This window comes from Microtus oregoni, unplaced genomic scaffold (assembly GCF_018167655.1).
Source record: "Microtus oregoni isolate MIOR12 unplaced genomic scaffold, Mior012 000037F_ref0000500, whole genome shotgun sequence".
Taxonomy (NCBI): domain Eukaryota; kingdom Metazoa; phylum Chordata; class Mammalia; order Rodentia; family Cricetidae; genus Microtus; species Microtus oregoni.
Genome location: NW_024543096.1, coordinates 15,160,235 through 15,177,817, shown reverse-complemented (window position 1 = coordinate 15,177,817; position 17,583 = coordinate 15,160,235). Strand labels below are relative to the sequence as shown.

The window sequence follows — 17,583 nt, the reverse complement described above, 5'->3', positions numbered from 1 at the left end:
AAGTGGAAGACCTGTATGACAAGAACTTTAAATCTTTGAAGAAAAAAATTGAAGAAGACACCAGAAAGTGGAAAGCTCTCCCATGCTCTTGGATAGGTAAACGTAACATAGTAAAAATGGCAATCTTTCCCAAAGCAATCTATAGATTTAATGTAATACCCAGCAAAATCCCAGCAAAATTCCTTGAAAGAATGGTACTTAATTTCATGCGGAAAAACAAAAAACCCAGGATAGCCAAACAATCCTGTACAATAAAAGAACTTCTGGAGGTATCACAATCCCTGACTTCAAACTCTACTACAGAGCTACAGTACTGAAAACAGTCTGGTATTGGCATAAAAACAGGCAGGAGGACCAATGGAACTCAACTGAAGACCTGGATACACCTTCTAATACCTGATTTTTGAAAAAGAACCAAAAAATATCAAATGGAAAAAAAAAGAAAACCTATTTAACAAATGATGCTTGCATAACTGGATATCAACATGTAGAAGAATGAAAATAGATCCATATCTATCACCATACACAAAACTTAAGTCCAAATGGATCAAAGACCTCAACATAAAGCCATTCATACTGGACCTCATAGAAGAGAAAGTGAGAAGTACACTTAATTGCATTGGCACAGGAGACCATTTCCTGAATAAAATGCCAGTAGCTCAGACACTGAGAGAAACAATTAATAAATGGGACCTCCTGAAACTAAAAGGCTTCTGTAAAGCAAAGGACACAGTCAGCAAGACAAAACAGGGGCCTACAGAATGGAAAAAGATCTTCACCAACCCCACATCAGACAGAGGTCTGATCTCTAAGTGTACATAGAACTCAAGAAATTGGTCATCAAAAGAACAAATAATGTAATAAAAAATGGAGGACAGACCTAAACAGAGAACTCTCAACAGAGGAATCTAAGATGGCTGAAAGACACTTAAGGAAATGCTCAACATCCTTAGTCATCAGAGAAATGCAAATCAAAACAACTCTGAGATTCCATCTTACACCTGTAAGAATGGCCAAGATCAAAAACACTGATGACAACTTATGCTGGTGAGGTTGTGGGGTAAAGGGAACACTCCTGCATTGCTGGTGAGAATGCAAGCTGGTACAGCCCCTTTGGATATCAGTGTGGTGATTTCTCAGACAATTAGGAAACAACCTTACTTAAGACCCAGTAATACCACTTTTGGGTATATATCCAAAGGATGCTCAATCATACCACAAGGATATGTGCTCAACTATGTTCATAGCAGCATTGTTTGTCATAGCCGCATTGTTTGTCATAGCCAGAACCTGGAAACAACCTAAATGCCCCTCAACCGAAGAATGGATAAGGAAAAAAAAATAACAACATCTTGAAATTTGCAGGCAAATGGATGGAGCTAGAAAACATCATTTTGTGTAAGGTAACCCAGACCCAGAAAGATAATTATCACATGTACTCACTCATAATGGTTTTTAAACATAAAGCAAAGAAAACCAGCCTACAATTCACAATTCCAGAGAACCTAGACAATAAGGAGGACCCTAAGAGAGACATACATAGATCTCATCTACATGGGAAGCAGAAAAAGACAAGATCTCCTCAGTAAATTGGGAGCATGGGGACCTTGGGAGAGAATTGAAGGGGAGGGGAGAGGCAAGGAGGGGAGCAGAGAAAAATGTAGATCTCAATAAAAATCAATAATAAAATAAAATAAAAAGAGTCTACCTCATTTTCCCCATTCTCCACGGTGGGTGGCTTAGAGTCTGGGTCTTTGTTCTGCTTCTTGTCTGCCTTGAATCCATTATTCATGTGACTAGCTTGCCCTGGTGCACCTCACTCTCAGGGGATGGGCACTGTGCACTTGGCATCGTGATGTTCGTAGTGTGGCTGCAAAGCAAGTCCCCGAGCAGTGGGGCATTCTTGGGCTCCACATCAGAACAGCACCTCATTTCCCATCATTTACCATCTGAGCTCAAAGCAGACAATGTCCAAATTTCAGGCTCCATAGCTTCTTTTCTCTCCTGGTTCTGTTTTCTGTTCTTCTCTCCAGAGATGAAGAAAAGCGAGATAATGGTGCCAATCAAGCGTCCTTTTTCATCTTCATTGTTCTTCTCCGGTGCTTCATTATGGCGTGTCGATTATTCAACACTCCGGAGAGATGTCTTTGGAGCACAAAATGTTATGATCATCGCATATTAAAATGCTTGACTTCTGCTTTTAGGCTACAGTGGTGGCTGCGTTGTCATGCGAGGAGGAAGTCCACTTGGTCGCTGGGAAGTGAAGGATTGCAGCAACTTTAAGGCAATGTCCCTGTGTAAGATGCCAGTCAAAACCTGGGATAAAACAGAGCTCGAAAGAAGGTGGCCCTTTCGCAAATGCTATGCGGATTGGGAGTCGCAGTCTGGTCTAGCCAGTTGCTTCAAGGTAATGTCAAGGCTATCTGCCATATTCATTTGGTCCATGTATCCCTAGTCTCTTTTCTAAGATTTCTTTCTTACAAGTGCCTGGTACAGTCAGTATCTATTGCCTCTCTCTCCTTATGTTTACATTCCAAATAATTGTAAATACAAAAAAAAAAAAAAAAGATGGCAGATGCCCCAGTGTCACTGAAGGCAGAAATACCATGCATCAGTACTGAACCCAAGGAAAAGGACCCTATGCACTGGCCATCAGCCCTAGGAAAGGGCTCTAAATGCCTGACCAGTCCTTAGGACTGGCGGGAAGGTTTTGAGCAATCTCACTTACCAGAGTCCAAGTCCAGGGTGGCAGAACAGGCCCACAGCTCAGGCAAAACAACTTTACTGTTCACAGATAGGCAAAAGAAACCGTAGAATCCTAGGAACCTAGACAGCCTGTCTCTCAAGGCTCAGGAAAGCAACTCAGGGTGGCAGACGGACTCTCTCCCTACTGCAGCCCAGGGTTTTGGAAAGCCCCCTTCTCTGGCCTTCATGCCTCACGAGCCACATAGATCCGCTGGAATAAAACACCGCAGAACCTCCTCCTGTTCTGGGAGGGACAAGGACAGTTCCTCCTTTCCTCGGGGTGTTGCATTCTCCATACACTCTGGACTAAAACTGCAATCAAGAAAGAGGAAAGCAAGGCCAGCCATGGTCATTAATGGAATTGTCTTCCTTTAATAAGAACAAAGATGCCTCGCACCGCACCCCCCTGTCTGCGCTCTGTGCGCTGGCACCCAGTTACCGAGCTTCGGGCAAGGGGGCTGGAGGTTAAAATACACAGACACACACAGACAGAGAGACAGCGAATCCTTGAATTCCCCAAGAATGTCCCCTTTATTGTGTTCAGGGGCAGATTATATAGAGATAGCCACGCCCCAGCCAAACCCACCAGAAACCACTCTCCTGCCATCAGGAACTCATGAAGGTCTCATGCTCAGAGCAGCTGTAGGCACTCAGATCAGGGGATTACAAGAAATTCGGGATCTGGGGTCTCACTGCTCCCAACACAAAGATACTAGTCAATGCTGCTTATATTGCCAGCATATACAGAATAAGTGAAGCCAACACTCAGTGGGTATTAGAATGGTGCCGTCTGTACTGTTTGTAAGCCCATGCATAAAGTACTTATTATGAAATAATTCTTTTTTTTTTTTTTTTTTTTTGGTTTTTCGAGACAGGGTTTCTCTGTGGTTTTGGAGCCTCTCCTGGAACTAGCTCTTGTAGACCAGGCTGGTCTCAAACTCACAGAGATCCGCCTGCCTCTGCCTCCCGAGTGCTGGGATTAAAGGCGTGCGCCACCACCGCCCGGCATATGAAATAATTCTTATACTAAAGATAGACTTTAAAGCCTGCCTGCTAGACACCTGAAGATCAAGCAAAGTAATGCAGACAGTTGATGTACATATACACACACATACACACACACATATGTAAATGCTCAGAGCAAGAAGAGTTTGGGTTTAAGGTGTTGATAGTTACATATACATAATGAGATATCATGGGGTTTGTACGTAAGTCTAAACACAAAATTCATTTGTTTCACATACACTATGCACACATAGCCTGGCAGTCGTTTTATGCAATGTTTGGAACATGAAATGGTCTACCTACTTATGACAGTCAGAAAGTGAGGATGTCACTCCCAGAGTTCCATATTTTAGATCCCAGATTAAGAATGTTCAGCCTTATTAGTTGTAGCATATTATTTGTGCTTTAATAAATAAAGCTTGCCTGAAGGTCGGTGCAAAGCAACCACACTAGTCAGCCATATAGGCTGGGCAGTGGTGGCACACACCTTTAATCCCAGCAGCCATACTAGTTAGACACAGAGGCTGGGCGGTGGTGGTGCACGCCTCTAATCTAGCACTAGAGACGAATATAAGGCAGAATGAGACAGGAACTCGCTCTCCTTCAGTCTGAAGATTTCATAGATGTAAGAGCTCTCTTGTGGCTTGGCTGCTTTGCTTTTCTGATCTTCAGGTTGAACCCCAATCTGTCTCTGGGTTTTTATTATTCATGCTACACATGAGACGTACATGTGATATACAAGTGAAATTCTTGAAGAAATGTCTGTTTGCAAATCAGCTTCAGAGCCTAGATCTAAACCAATTCTTGCAACCTTCTTACTAGAAATACATACATTTAAAAAATTACTCTTATGTTAGGCAGTTTTCTCTTGGTTCATTCTTCAGGTAACAATTCTCCACATCCGTGGAAAAAGTTCTTCCTCGCCGGGCGGTGGTGGCGCATGCCTTTAATCCCAGCACTTGGGAGGCCGAGGCAGGCGGATCTCTGTGAGTTCGAGACCAGCCTGGTCTACAAGAGCTAGTTCCAGGACAGGCTCCAAAGCCACAGAGAAACCCTGTCTAGAAAAACCAAAAAAAAAAAAAAAAGTTCTTCCTCATCAGCCGGGCACACACAGGATGAAGACAGGCAGTATTCCCCAGAATACTGTGGTGCAGACATAGCAGGAAGCACAAGTGGATTCACTCCGGTTAAATGTACACAAGAAATCCTTACATAAAATTCATAAGCAAAAGGTCCAGCCATGATGTCACGGAGCAATAAGTTAAACTTCAGAGCTGAGTAAACCGAGGCCGGTGTGATGGAGTGATTTGCACAAGATCACAATTATTTGTTGACAGCCTTGAAATCAATCCCTGGTCTTGGGACTCCCCGTACAGTGTAGCTTTACTGTCCATCCCCCTGATGTGTCAGCAAAGGCACAGTGTGTTTGATGTGCGTGGTGGTAGGATTCATGAATTTTGAGAGATTGGGGGGAGGTTCCCCAAGGAAGCAAGTTTTGACATATAATTTAAAAGATGGAAAGGCTGTGCTGTGGTCCACAGGACTTGGAGAGGCATTCGTTCTGGTCTCAGCAAATCAGAGCCTGGCAAAAGGTGGCCGTAGAGTGTCCCTGCAGTATCAGAGGGTAACGCTTGATAACCTTAGTTACAAACAGCAAGGGTGCAGAGGCCCGGGACTGCTTTCTGTTACCATAACAGCTAAGGACTAACAGAGAATTTAGAGACATACCATGGAGCTGCCAGCTCAGCAAAGACACAGAGACCCTAGAAATAGGCTTGATCTGGGCCTTCAACCTTGTGTCTCCTTGCCTGTGATGGATCCCATAACTTCATTGTCATTCCATAAATTCTAACTGGTTCATAGACAGGCTGCCTTAATGAAAATGCTAGATTCTGGAGACAAGGAGTCCTGGGTCTAAACCAGGTATCTAGGTGTTTAATGTCTCTTGGCATGACTTTCTTCATATCTTGACAGACATTTATTAAGAGAAAACTCTATCTCTGCCATAAGAGGTTTAGCGAAAAAGAAGCCAAGGAGGGTATGTGTTACCTCTTCAGATCAAAATTTCAATGAAGAATAATGAAGGGGCAGGGGTCTGGCTCAGTGGAAAGAGTGTGTGCTTAGCCTGCAAAAAGCCTTCCATTTCTTGCCCTTCACACCCCCCAAAAGAAGAAAGAAAACAACCTTACGCAGAACTTGGCAGCCTTACTCTGGTTTTGTTGCCCTGCAGGTGTTTCACAGTGAAAAGGTCCTGATGAAAAGATCATGGAGAGAAGCCGAATTCTTCTGCGAGGAGTTCGGAGCTCAGTTGGCAAGTTTTGCCCATATAGAGGAAGAAGAGTTTGTGAATGAGCTTCTGCATTCAAAATTTAACCGGTAAACCCTTACTAATTCTGGGGAAATCAGAGTCAAAAATTGTCTGCTAGTAGTAGCTTCTTGGGGGATGAGTATCCCAAGTGGTTGTTAAAACCTCAAGTATTTGTCTCATGCCTAAAAAATAGCTGGTCACAACCTGTGAAAGAAAAACTATATCCCTGTACAGTTTTATGTCTTATGGCATCAAGTTCACATTGCACATTGGATATCCAGAATCGTGTGCCTTCAGTCAGATTTTTAGAGCTTTGTTGCCAGCGGTAACTGGGTTGGTGGATTTCAAAGTCTTGTCTTGGAGTGAAAGGGACCATTTGGACAGAGCTCCAGGTCCTTGCTTGCTGGCTCCCCAGAAAACACAATCTCATTCGACTGACGAGATACAGGTGAGAGTTCAGTGAAGATTTTGCTGGGGAGGGAAGTTCCAACAATTTAAAACAAAGTCAAGTCTAGCTCTCTAATTGTGTATTTGAATAAGGATCTATGTTTACGTATCAGGGTGCATCAATTATTTGAATGTCCATGCTGGTGAACTTAGAAATGTAGTTTTCGGTTGGTTGGTTGGTTGGTTGGTTGGTTATTGGTGGTTATTGGTTTGTTTGTGGGGATTTTTCTTCTAGTGGTCAAACCCAGGGCCTGTGTACTCCACCAATGAGCTAAATTCCCAACACTATTAACTAAGCTTAAATTGTAAAAAACCTAATGGTTTCATAGGGCACTTCCATAAGCGAACATGTAACAACCATCAAATTATTCACCTTTAGCATTTACAAAATAACCTTGCAGATGAGAACAAGTGTGAGTCTTAGAGTAATTCCATGAGGGAAGGGTTTGATGGAGGGGATATTGTTATTGTTCTTTGAGAGGGGGTAGGGGATATAGTATCAGAGGGACCAGATAAATTAAAAAACAACGTACAACATTAGAAATATGGTATGTAATTAGTATTGTGGAGGCTTCTAGCTCTTTCTCTGCAAAATGCTTTTTTTCCCTCTTGAATATGCTTCTTAACATCCCATAGAACTGCTAGTCCCTATAGGAGCCACTGGTTGACCCCTTGGTTCCAGACAGAACCTACATCCTGGGCATCTTGGGATATAGAGCCCTCTAGGCCACCTCAGACTTCGTGAGACTGGTGTCAAAGAAGCTTCCCCATTGGCTGGACTGTTTGCAGCTATGGGGGCACCTTCCACCTTCCACTGCCCTATGTTCTGTTGTGCTTTGATACTTTAATCCCTTGCGAGGATATGCTTATATATTCTGTCCACACATCAGGTCATAAGTGATTTCCCTTCAACATAATCAAATATAACAATGTGCTTTCTGGCTAAATAAGGGTCCACACTTGAAATTCCGGGTAGAATTCTGTGCATCTTTCCAATTATTGATCTTCAGCATCTAAGTACAGAAGTTGTATAATGTGTGCTTTATTTTTGCCCACGCTACCGAGGGAATTCAGCTGTGTCAAATGTGTGTTGTTTAAAAATTACACAATTGAGGAAATGAGTGGAGAGAAAATAAATATCAATTTGTCTTCCATGAGCCAGTAGAGCAGGAACAACTGAAAACGCTGAAATCAGTGAGGAAATAGATGAAACACTCCCAGTGTAGGGAGAGCGAGGCTGGTTTCTAGCCTGTGCTATGGAGACGCCTGACCTTCGAGAGGTCGCCCTCACATTCTTAGGAGTTTGGCATCATCAGTGCCCCACCCCCCCAGGCACCAGCGACCTCAGATGCTCTGGCTTGCACTTGACTTTGGTCCCTGTCTTTCACGTGTGAGAAGCGACCCTGCAGAAGGATTGCGCTTCTCTGTGCTGAGCAGGGGAAAGTATCTGTCACAACTTCTGAGTCTCTTAAATCTTTAATTCTTCAAAATTATTCTCAGAAAATTATCTTAGTGAGATGGTTCATCATACAATTAGGCTTTATTGCTTGATTTATTGAGGGCTCTGCAATTTGACATATTTGTTCTCTGCCTGATAGAAGGGACGATGGTTCTCTGGGAAGCTTCTTGCCAAGTCTAAACCAGTGGTGACTGCGCAAGTTAATTTACCATGGCCCAGGATGATTTGCCACAGAGTTCTTTATGTTGGAGACTGGAAAAAGAAAGTCTACGAACCTTCTGTGTACCTTTTATTACATGGGGATGACAGGGATCAAGTTGTAGAAAATACACAAACAGTTGATAGAAGAACCACACATCGAACCATAGTATAATAGCACAGAAAGCAGAATGAAGTAGTAAATAGTACAGCAGTTAAAGTCATCCAGAGAGACCGTGCTCTGGGATTTCCTAGCAGATTGTTTTCGTGTGCTCATGACCTGATTGGAAGACATTTCCATTCTTGTGAGAGGCTCATGTTCTCAGTATAGATCTATTCTTCTCCCTGTCTTAGTTAGGGTTTCTATTACAATGAAGGCACACCATGATCACCATAACTCTTATAAAGAAAATCAGTTAATAGGGCTGGCTTACAGTTCAGAGGTTTTTAGTCCATTATCATTAGTGACATGCAGGCGGATATGGTCCTAGAGAATTAGCTGAGAATTCTACATCTGCATTGGCAGGCAGCAGGAAGAGAGTGAGACACTGGGCCTGGCTTAAGCTTCTGAAGCCTCCAAGTCCACCCCTAGTGACATAGTTCCTCCATCAAGGCCACACCTACTCCAAGGCCATACCTCCTAACAGCGACACTCCCTATGGGCCTTTGGGGTCCATTTTCGTTCAAACCATCTCGCTCCTCATTGTGCATGAGCCTGGAGCAAGCCACACAGGAGTGTGTGCGTCTAGATGTCTCCCCTCATTTTATAGCACAGGTTTTTACATATAAAACAATGTTTGACCCATTTATGCCAACCTGCCCAATCCTGCCACTTAGCATCAGCTCTTTCCTGTTCACGTGAGTGTTTTTTCATATCTTAGAACCTTTCATCTATGTCAGGAATGAAATTGGAAAGGCAGCACTCTTATTTCTTCTCCTTTTAGGACAGAAGAAAGGCAGTTCTGGATTGGATTCAATAAAAGGAATCCCCTGAATGCAGGTTCTTGGGAGTGGTCTGACAGGACACCTGTAAGTCTTTTCAAACTGCACACGGGACATGAAGTCAAGCCAGGTGGTCCTGGACCCACTTGGTAAAACAACCAAGAGAGCCTGGAAGCGGCTGTAGCACCCTGGCAAACTACATTAGGTCTTTGCTGTGACAGTGATTGTACCACGGTCCCAGGAAACCCAGGGTGACCGTACTGTTCTAAGACCTGAGAAGAAATCCAAATCTCCAAAAATGCTCCCCTAAACTGCCTCCCATTCAGAAAAATAGCTGCTTTTATAAAGGAAAACATTTAATTGGGGTTGACGTACAGATCAGAGGGTTAGTCCATCATCATCATGGCAGGAAGCATGGCAGCATGCAGGCAGACATGGTGCTAAAGAAGGAGCTGAGAGTTCTGTATCTGGATTGGCAAGCAGCAGGAAGAGAAAGAGACACTGGGCCTGGCTTGGATTTCTGAAACCTCAAAACCCACCCCCACTGACACACTTCCTTCAACAAAGCCACACCTACTCCAACAAGGCCACGCCTCCTAATAGTGCCCCTCTATGAGCCTATGGGGCCTATTTTCATTTGAACCACCACACATCGCAAGTTCAGAATGAAGCAAGCATCTGATTTCTTCTAGAGAAAACAATAGAAAAATGTGTGCACGCATGTGCATGTTTGCACGTGTGTGGAAGCCAGTGGCCAATATTGGCGTCTTCCTCAATCACTCTCTATATTTTTTGAGACAGGACTCCAAATAAACCTGGTACTTGCCGATTGGGCTACACTGGCTGGCCAGACGGTCCACGGTTCTTATCTTCACTTCCACAGTGCTGGGATAGCAGGCACATGCTGCAATGTTGGATTTTTTTTTAAAAAAAATTAATATGGGAACTGCATTCTGAGCTTGGGTCTTTATGCTTGTGCAGTAAGCACTTTACCAGCTGCCTCATATCCCCAGTCCTCATGCTTCTTTGTAAAACAAAAAGAGAGAGAAAAGGAAAGGAAGGAGAGAGAGAGAGAGAGAAAAGAAAGAAAAAATGCTAAGTACCCATTGGCTTAGTCGTCACAAATGTGGACGGTCTAACCCTGGAATGACATGCAGACGTTTCTGAAGATCCCTCTGAAGTCCCTAGAGCAGTGGTTCTCCGCCTTCCTAACACTCGAACCCTTGAACAGAGTTCCTCATGTTGTGGTGACTCCCAGCCATAACATTATTTTGCTGACACTTCATAACTGTAATTTCGCTACTGCTATGAGTCACAATGTGAATATCTGTGTTTTCCAATGGCCTTGAGTGACCCTCGTGAAAGGGTCACTGGACCCTGCAAAGGGTTCGCGACCCGCAGGTTGAGAACCACTGCCCTAGCACTTGTGTTCACAGATGCCTTCGCTGATCTTCTGATCTCCTTTGGGGGACCCATCAGTAAGGAATAACAAGCTTCATCTGTTGCAGGTTGTGTCTTCATTTCTAGACAGTACTTACTCTGAAGATGCTGCAAGAAACTGTGCTGTGTATAAGGCAAACAAAACATTGCTGCCCACAGACTGTGCTTCCAAACACGAGTGGATATGCAAAATCCCAAGAGGTATATGATCTTTCCTGATATATTTGAGTTTTAACGATGTGTAGCGCTTTCTCATATGATAGTCACAGAGATGCGACATCTTAGCACTGGGACGTGAGCCACACGGCCGACAGCCCACCTGATGGATCCAGCTACTCCAGTGTAGTAAGCAGGGATAACAGGCAAAGGAGAGAAGGCAGCACAGTACCCTGTGCCGAGCTGTTCATTAGGAATGAAGGTCACCAGCTGTCGTGGTGGCATAAGCGCAGGTGGCAGAGATACCACCCTGACGTTACAAGCACACAGCATCACCTATACGGTGAGTGTATGGAAGCACCTTGCACAATGAGTGACCAGCAAGTGTCCGTGTCCTTTCTTTAGACTCTCTGGAGAGTCCCCTTCGTGGTGGAAGTCCTCACAGAGTCTACACAGTATAGTGTCTGTCCTTAACGTCACGTTTTAAGGTGGCATAGCAGCAGCGTGGTTAGAGGGAGGTCATTCAGACACTGCGCCTATGCAGAAGGCTCAGTGGCAATGCTTTGCTTTCTCTCTGCAGGTGTGATACCCACTTTTCCAGACTGGTACGAATACGGTAAGAGCCCACCTGGCAATTCTCAAGCTTCTAAATACACAGCACAGAGGGGGGGGGAGTGATACCGCATTGTCCTATCCTTCCCATATTGTTTGTTTTCTTATATATCAACCTGGGCTGATTTGTTCAAATTAACAGATCAAGAAGGCATAACCCATGTGATAAGTACGCTCATTAAGTAGGGTTGAAATTAACATCATAACTCCATTTTCATGGCATATTATTTTAAGATATGTATCTATCCCTGCCCTTTGAAAACTAGCGGAGGGGTCTCAAGTGAGGTAGACTAAGGAAATAAGCAAATTTTATGTATGTGTGCACATGTGTGCATGTGTCCATCCGTATTTACGCCCTTCTTTAAAATGCCAAGTGACCAAATTACAATTTACTGTGGGTGTCAATGACAGCCCATGCCCCTTCGCGTCTGCCTTCTATCTCTCACTAGTCTTGACACAGTCCACATCTGGTTCCCTTGCAGATGCGCCCTGGTTCTTCTACCAGAATGCCGAGTACCTCTTCCACACCCACCCTGCCCAGTGGGACGACTTTGAGTTTCTCTGCGGCTGGCTACGGGGTGATATCCTCTCAATTTATTCTGCTCAGGAGCAAGAGTTCATCCTCAGCAAAATCAGAGTGGTACCCGAACACAAATCACTATATGAAATTCATAGTTTACACCTATTCCTGTCCTTGGGGAAGGAGATATTTTTAAAATTTGGCTCCACACATTCATTTACGTTTTCATAAAAGTGTGTTTGTTTTTTTTGTTTTCCTTCCCACTCTACAGATTAATAGAAAACAATGGAGGCACAGGTTTATTATGTTGCTATGGCCCTTGGCCTCACTTTGTTCTGGAATAGTAACGGTTTTAAGTTAGTCAAGTTCTGTGTAGTGAGATTCGCTCATCACTCTCTGTGCTCCAGAGGGCTCCACGCTCCTGATCTAATCACTTACCAGAGGCTCCTACTTCCTAATCTGTCATCTTGTGAGTTAGGAGTTTAACATATACTAGGGAGGGTGGAGACATATACAGATCTAGTCTGGCGGGACCTAGCTGTAGATTTCCAGGCCATATTATTTCTGCCCATGAGTGTGGTGGTGTTCATGGCAAGCATTAACATCTCACCGTTAAGAAGCCTTGTGCCCAAGACTATTCTTTTTTTTTTTTTTAAAAAAAGATTTATTAATTTATTATGTATACAGTGTTCTGCCTGCATGTATGCCTGAAGGCCAGAAGAGGGCACCAGACCTCATTATAGATGGTTGTGAGCCACCATGTGGGTGCTGGGAATTGAACTCAGGACCTTTGGAAGAGCAGGCAGTGCTCTTAACCACTGAGCCATCTCTCCAGCCCCGACTATTCTTGTAGAGTGGGTTGATGCAGAACTTACTGATTCCAGGATGAGGGGTCAAACTTCTAGAGGTCATGTCACGTGATCTTGAGGCACGCCCACACTATAAATGTCCAAAAGTTTTCATATCACTCTCCTATGATGAATAGTCACTTGGACTGTGAAAGACAAAGATAATACTTACTTGGAATATAGAAGAACTTAATATGAGAAAGAAGGCTAGGTAAGGTTTTTAAAGTCTGAAAAAAGTGATTTTTCTTTTGAAGAATGCTTATGTTTCCTCGCCCTCTTTGATAACAGACCATGGCGTGTTATCAGGGCGAGCTTTGAATGTTTCTCTTCGGCCCATCTTCTCTTTCTGATCAATGATGAAAGCATTAAAAGCCATAAGCACTTAGGCATGGATGTCTCGCCAACCAGACACTTGGCTCCTTCTTTTTTCTGTGATCTACAGTATCTGCTTTTTTTTTTTTTTTTTTTTGGTTTTTTCGAGACAGGGTTTCTCTGTGGTTTTGGAGCCTGTCCTGGAACTAGCTCTTGTAGACCAGGCTGGTCTCAGAGATCCTCCTGCCTCTGCCTCCCAAGTGCTGGGATTAAAGGCGTGCGCCACCACCGCCCGGCCCAGTATCTGCTTTTTAAAATGACAACTCACTATTACTTTTAAGTTGTGTTTATAAACACTTCTGAAACTATGCATCAAATCCATTACTCCTCAAAATTTGACATTTTAAGCCCTTGCAATAAATCGAAGCCCTAGATCACTTTGGTAAAAAACATGGACGATGACAGATTGCCTTTGCTTTAGAAAGCTCAGTGGATGAGCTGTTGGCTTGTGTTTCTACCTCGTTGGAAAGTGGCCTTCCATGTAATGTTAAGATCTTTCCACATCAGGCTGTTTTGCCTAAACATCTTTCAGCTTGTCCTATGATGTTCTCTACGACATACATCACAACTGTGGGGTGCTCTATAGGTTACCATACCTTAACTTAGGTGGGAATAAATGTGCTAGTTAAGATGTAAATGTCATGATTTCTCTTTAAAGGTCCTAAATTGGAACAGTGAGCAATCAGTCCATGATTTTGACTGCTGTTGCCCATGAGCCTTCTCTATCTATCTATCTATCTATCTATCTGCCTGCCTATCTATCTATCTATCTATCTATCTATCTATCATCTTCTGTCTGTCTATCTATCTATCATCTAATCTATCTATCTATCTTCTGTCTGTCTATCTATCTATCATCTAATCTATCTATCTATCTATCTATCTATCTATCTACCTGTCTACCTACTACCTATCTACCTACATACCTATCTGTCTTTCTGTCTGCCCGTCTATCATTATCTATCTATCTATCTATCTTCCTATCTATCTATCTCTCTCCCTCTCAGTTTTTCAAGACAGGCTTTCTCTCTGAAATAGTCCTGGAACTGGTTTTGGTAGACTAGGCTGGCCTCAAACTCGGAGAGATTCTGAGTGCTGGGTTTAAATGTGTGCTCCGCCACCACCTGGCAACTCACAAGCCATCTCTAGATGGGATGAAGTTGCGGTCTTCCCACCGCTCCCTCAGTCAACCTCAACAGAGCCATTCCGAAGTCTGAAAATGAAAATCTGAATTTAGCGTGCGGTACATGAATTTAGTTGTTGTCCATGAAACAACTCCTCAGGGATCTCAAATTATAGTAGTTCCCCCTTGCGATATTCCCAAATTGCTGATCTGGCAGACAGCCATGCTGTTTAAGGAGTAAACGCACACTTATCTCAAAATTAGAATGTTAGCAAGCTATCACGTTCTGTTGTACGATGACCTGAAATTCATATGGAAATAAATAACATATCTTAAAATGTATCCCCAAGCCTTCTCAAAATGAAACAAGAGTACAAATTTAAATACATAGTGCCTTAAAATGAGCAGGTTTTTGGCATACAAACGTGAATTTGAATTTCAACGCACACACAGAGGGAGCAAATACACCATAAAGCACAGCACGTGAGAGGGCTCGGTGAAATCCGTTCTGTCCCTTCCTCTTTTACGGCTAAGGAGTGGGCTTCAATTTCCTGGGCCATAAGTCCAGCATACATCTGTTGTGCACTGTGTACATGTGTGTGCATTTGCTACTTCACTGTGCTTAGGCTGGGTGATTGATATTGGCTTTAGATTAATAAAATGGATAAACGGTAATTTTCTAGCTGCCAGACATTGGGATTCTGCCATATTATTTTGTCCTATGTCATGTTTCTCTCTTTGGATGCTGACACTGTTCAAAGCTCATCAGACTAATACATACACTCGGAATCTTTATTCTGCTAATGTCTTTGTACTTTGTTTGTCAAATACATGTGACATCTGCAGTGAGCTTCCATAAATCACAGAGAGAAGATGCCACTAATTATAGTCAGAAAAAGAGTCTATCTTCTCTTTTATGTTTTATGACTTCTTACAAAGTTAGAAATTTGGCTTTTCAAGCTGAATGAAACAGAAAATACTTTCGGTGGTTCATTTCTACTCTGTTTCATGGTGGACAGAGGGTGTTTTAGAATGCTGCAATGTCAAGCTTTCTCTAGATACTAGCCCTTCATTGCTCCTCCTCATGTAGCCAGGTAAAATCGTATAAACAAAGAGCTAATAGCATCTTCATTGATCTTAATAGTGAAAAAGGTAAGCGAGAACAACAAATGCTCACTTCTTTTTCTTCCCTTTAATAGCTATCAAAGCACGGTGTAAATTGGTGGATTGGAATTGAAGAAGGAGGAGCCAGCGATCCAACTCAGTATGAACCAAGATTAATCTGTATTTAACACTAGTTGACAAGTTGTATGTGCATAGTGATTGCACTGGATTTTGGTGACCGCTTTGCTGAATAGCCTTCAACTGTTATCCTTAACTTACAAGTTTTCATTCCTCTAACCAAAGGTTCAGGCGTGTTTTAGCCATCACCGGTCTACACCACAAGCGTGCCCATCACTTGTGAAAGAATCTGCCTCCCTTATTTTGTGTGTGTGTATGTGATAAAAAACGCAGCATATACTTTACTTTGGTGCACACAATGCAGATTAGCTGTAGGTACAATGCTTCGTGTGCTTAATTAAATTGAGTAAATTATTATACTTTCAGTCTGTATCCCAGTACTACAAAAATGGACTCACATACTGAACATGCCAATGAGACCTTAATATTTTGTTTTAATTTTTCTGGGGCTGGAGAGATGGCTCAGTGGTTAAGAGCACTCACTTCTGTTCCAGAATTTGGTTTCCAGCATCCACTGGACAGCTCAGATACCCCTCTAGCTCAAGGGAACTTGACACCCCCTTCTGGTCTCCACAGGATCTGCATGCATGTGGCATAAGTATATACAGACACAGTGATAGGACATGACATACGCATGAAAAAAATAAATCTTTTTAATTTTTAAAAATTTTCCCACAGTTGGCATAATGGGTCACCTGTGATATTCCAGGACTGGGACGGAGGAAGAGAGAAGAGAGCGGATAACCAGAGCCAGCGGTGTGCCTTCATTTCTTCCGTAACAGGTTATTTCACTTATTCTTGTCTGGGGTTGCGCTGCAAACACCTCTAGAGGCCGCCAGGCTCCTTCGAATGCTTACTTTTGTTTTCTGTTGATGGCGTGCAATCTCCTCAGTTGTCAGGGTTCTGGATGAACACCCATCCTGCGAAATTCATGCGGTCACATTCCTGTGCATAACTTGCAAATGGCTAAGTCCTCGCACGCCAGCAGAACCTGAAGTGAGCCTGCTGGGACTTACAGACATGAGCTCCTGTCTAGAGAAATGGCTCAGGGGCTAAGAACATGGGCTACTCTTCCAGAAGACCTGGTTTCTCTTCCCAGCACCCACGTGGTGGCCCCCAGCCATCTGTAACTCCAGTTACTTCAGGGGATCAAATGTCCTCTTCTGACCACCTCTGGAACCAGAATGTGGTAAACATGCATGCATTCAATCCAAATGCTCAGACACATGCAATAATGACATTAAGAAATCTTTTTTAAAGACAAACATGCACCTCATTTTCAAATATAACAAAATAGATGTTTCTTGTCCCTACCCAAAACAATGAAGAATTGTTCATTAATTTTACAAGGAAATATGCTAAAGCTTGAGAATGAAGTGGGAATAGAATTTAAAATATACAGGAAGCAGCTGCATCAAAGAAGGTGTGAGAGGAAAAGTAAAATGTACTAAATGTAGAAAGTACAGAGAAATTACCATAACTGTAAAAGTGAAATTATTAAAATGACTCAACATAGTGAAAAAATGTTCTGTAAATGCTGTTCTCTGTGAAACCTCAGTGTGCAGGCTATTTTTCATCCATCTCTACTTTCCTGTTTGTAAATGCTCACTCTGTGCAGTCTATGAATTTTTTCCCACGTATAATTAGAACCTGTGTTCAGGGCTGGAAAGATGGACCCAAATAAGAGCACTGGCTGCTCTTCCAGAGAACCCGGGTTCAATTCCCAGCACTGCATGACAGCTCACAGCTGTCTGTATCTCCAGTTCCAGAGATCTGGTATCCTCACAGACATACACATAGATAAGACACCAATCACTTAAAAATAAATAAGTCATTCTTTTAAAGAAAAGTATTTACATTCAGTTCACTGTTTTATTATTATCTTTATTGTTCATTACAATTTTATTATTTCTGGCACTAATGACTGCTCATCTGAGACTGCATCTGTTTGCAAGTTAGATCCGATGGCGCCCTGAAACTAAAGACTGGCTTCTCTGTGCTCTGAGAATAGTACTGCCTAGTTGAGCATCTACTGACACGAGCCATTCTTAAAAAAAAAAAAAAGCCATGTTCATAACTAATATGGTCAGGAGAGAAATAGAGAGAGAGGAGAAGCGCTCCTCTGTGGGCGGCCCTCTGCAGACTTAGGGGAAAACTGTAGCTAAT

The 17,583-nt window shown here is 42.9% G+C and overlaps 1 protein-coding gene across 1 annotated transcript in view; it reads left to right on the top strand.

Moving 5' to 3' along the window:
• Pla2r1 (phospholipase A2 receptor 1) overlaps positions 1–17,583 on the top strand; it is a 104,713-nt gene that overhangs the window by 64,991 nt on the left and 22,139 nt on the right. The window contains exons 12-19 of the mRNA XM_041631580.1: positions 2,205–2,407; positions 5,981–6,126; positions 9,107–9,191; positions 10,613–10,745; positions 11,281–11,316; positions 11,795–11,952; positions 15,375–15,439; positions 16,096–16,199. Coding sequence (XP_041487514.1) covers positions 2,205–2,407; positions 5,981–6,126; positions 9,107–9,191; positions 10,613–10,745; positions 11,281–11,316; positions 11,795–11,952; positions 15,375–15,439; positions 16,096–16,199 — 930 coding nt within the window. The remainder of the gene's footprint in view (positions 1–2,204; positions 2,408–5,980; positions 6,127–9,106; positions 9,192–10,612; positions 10,746–11,280; positions 11,317–11,794; positions 11,953–15,374; positions 15,440–16,095; positions 16,200–17,583) is intronic.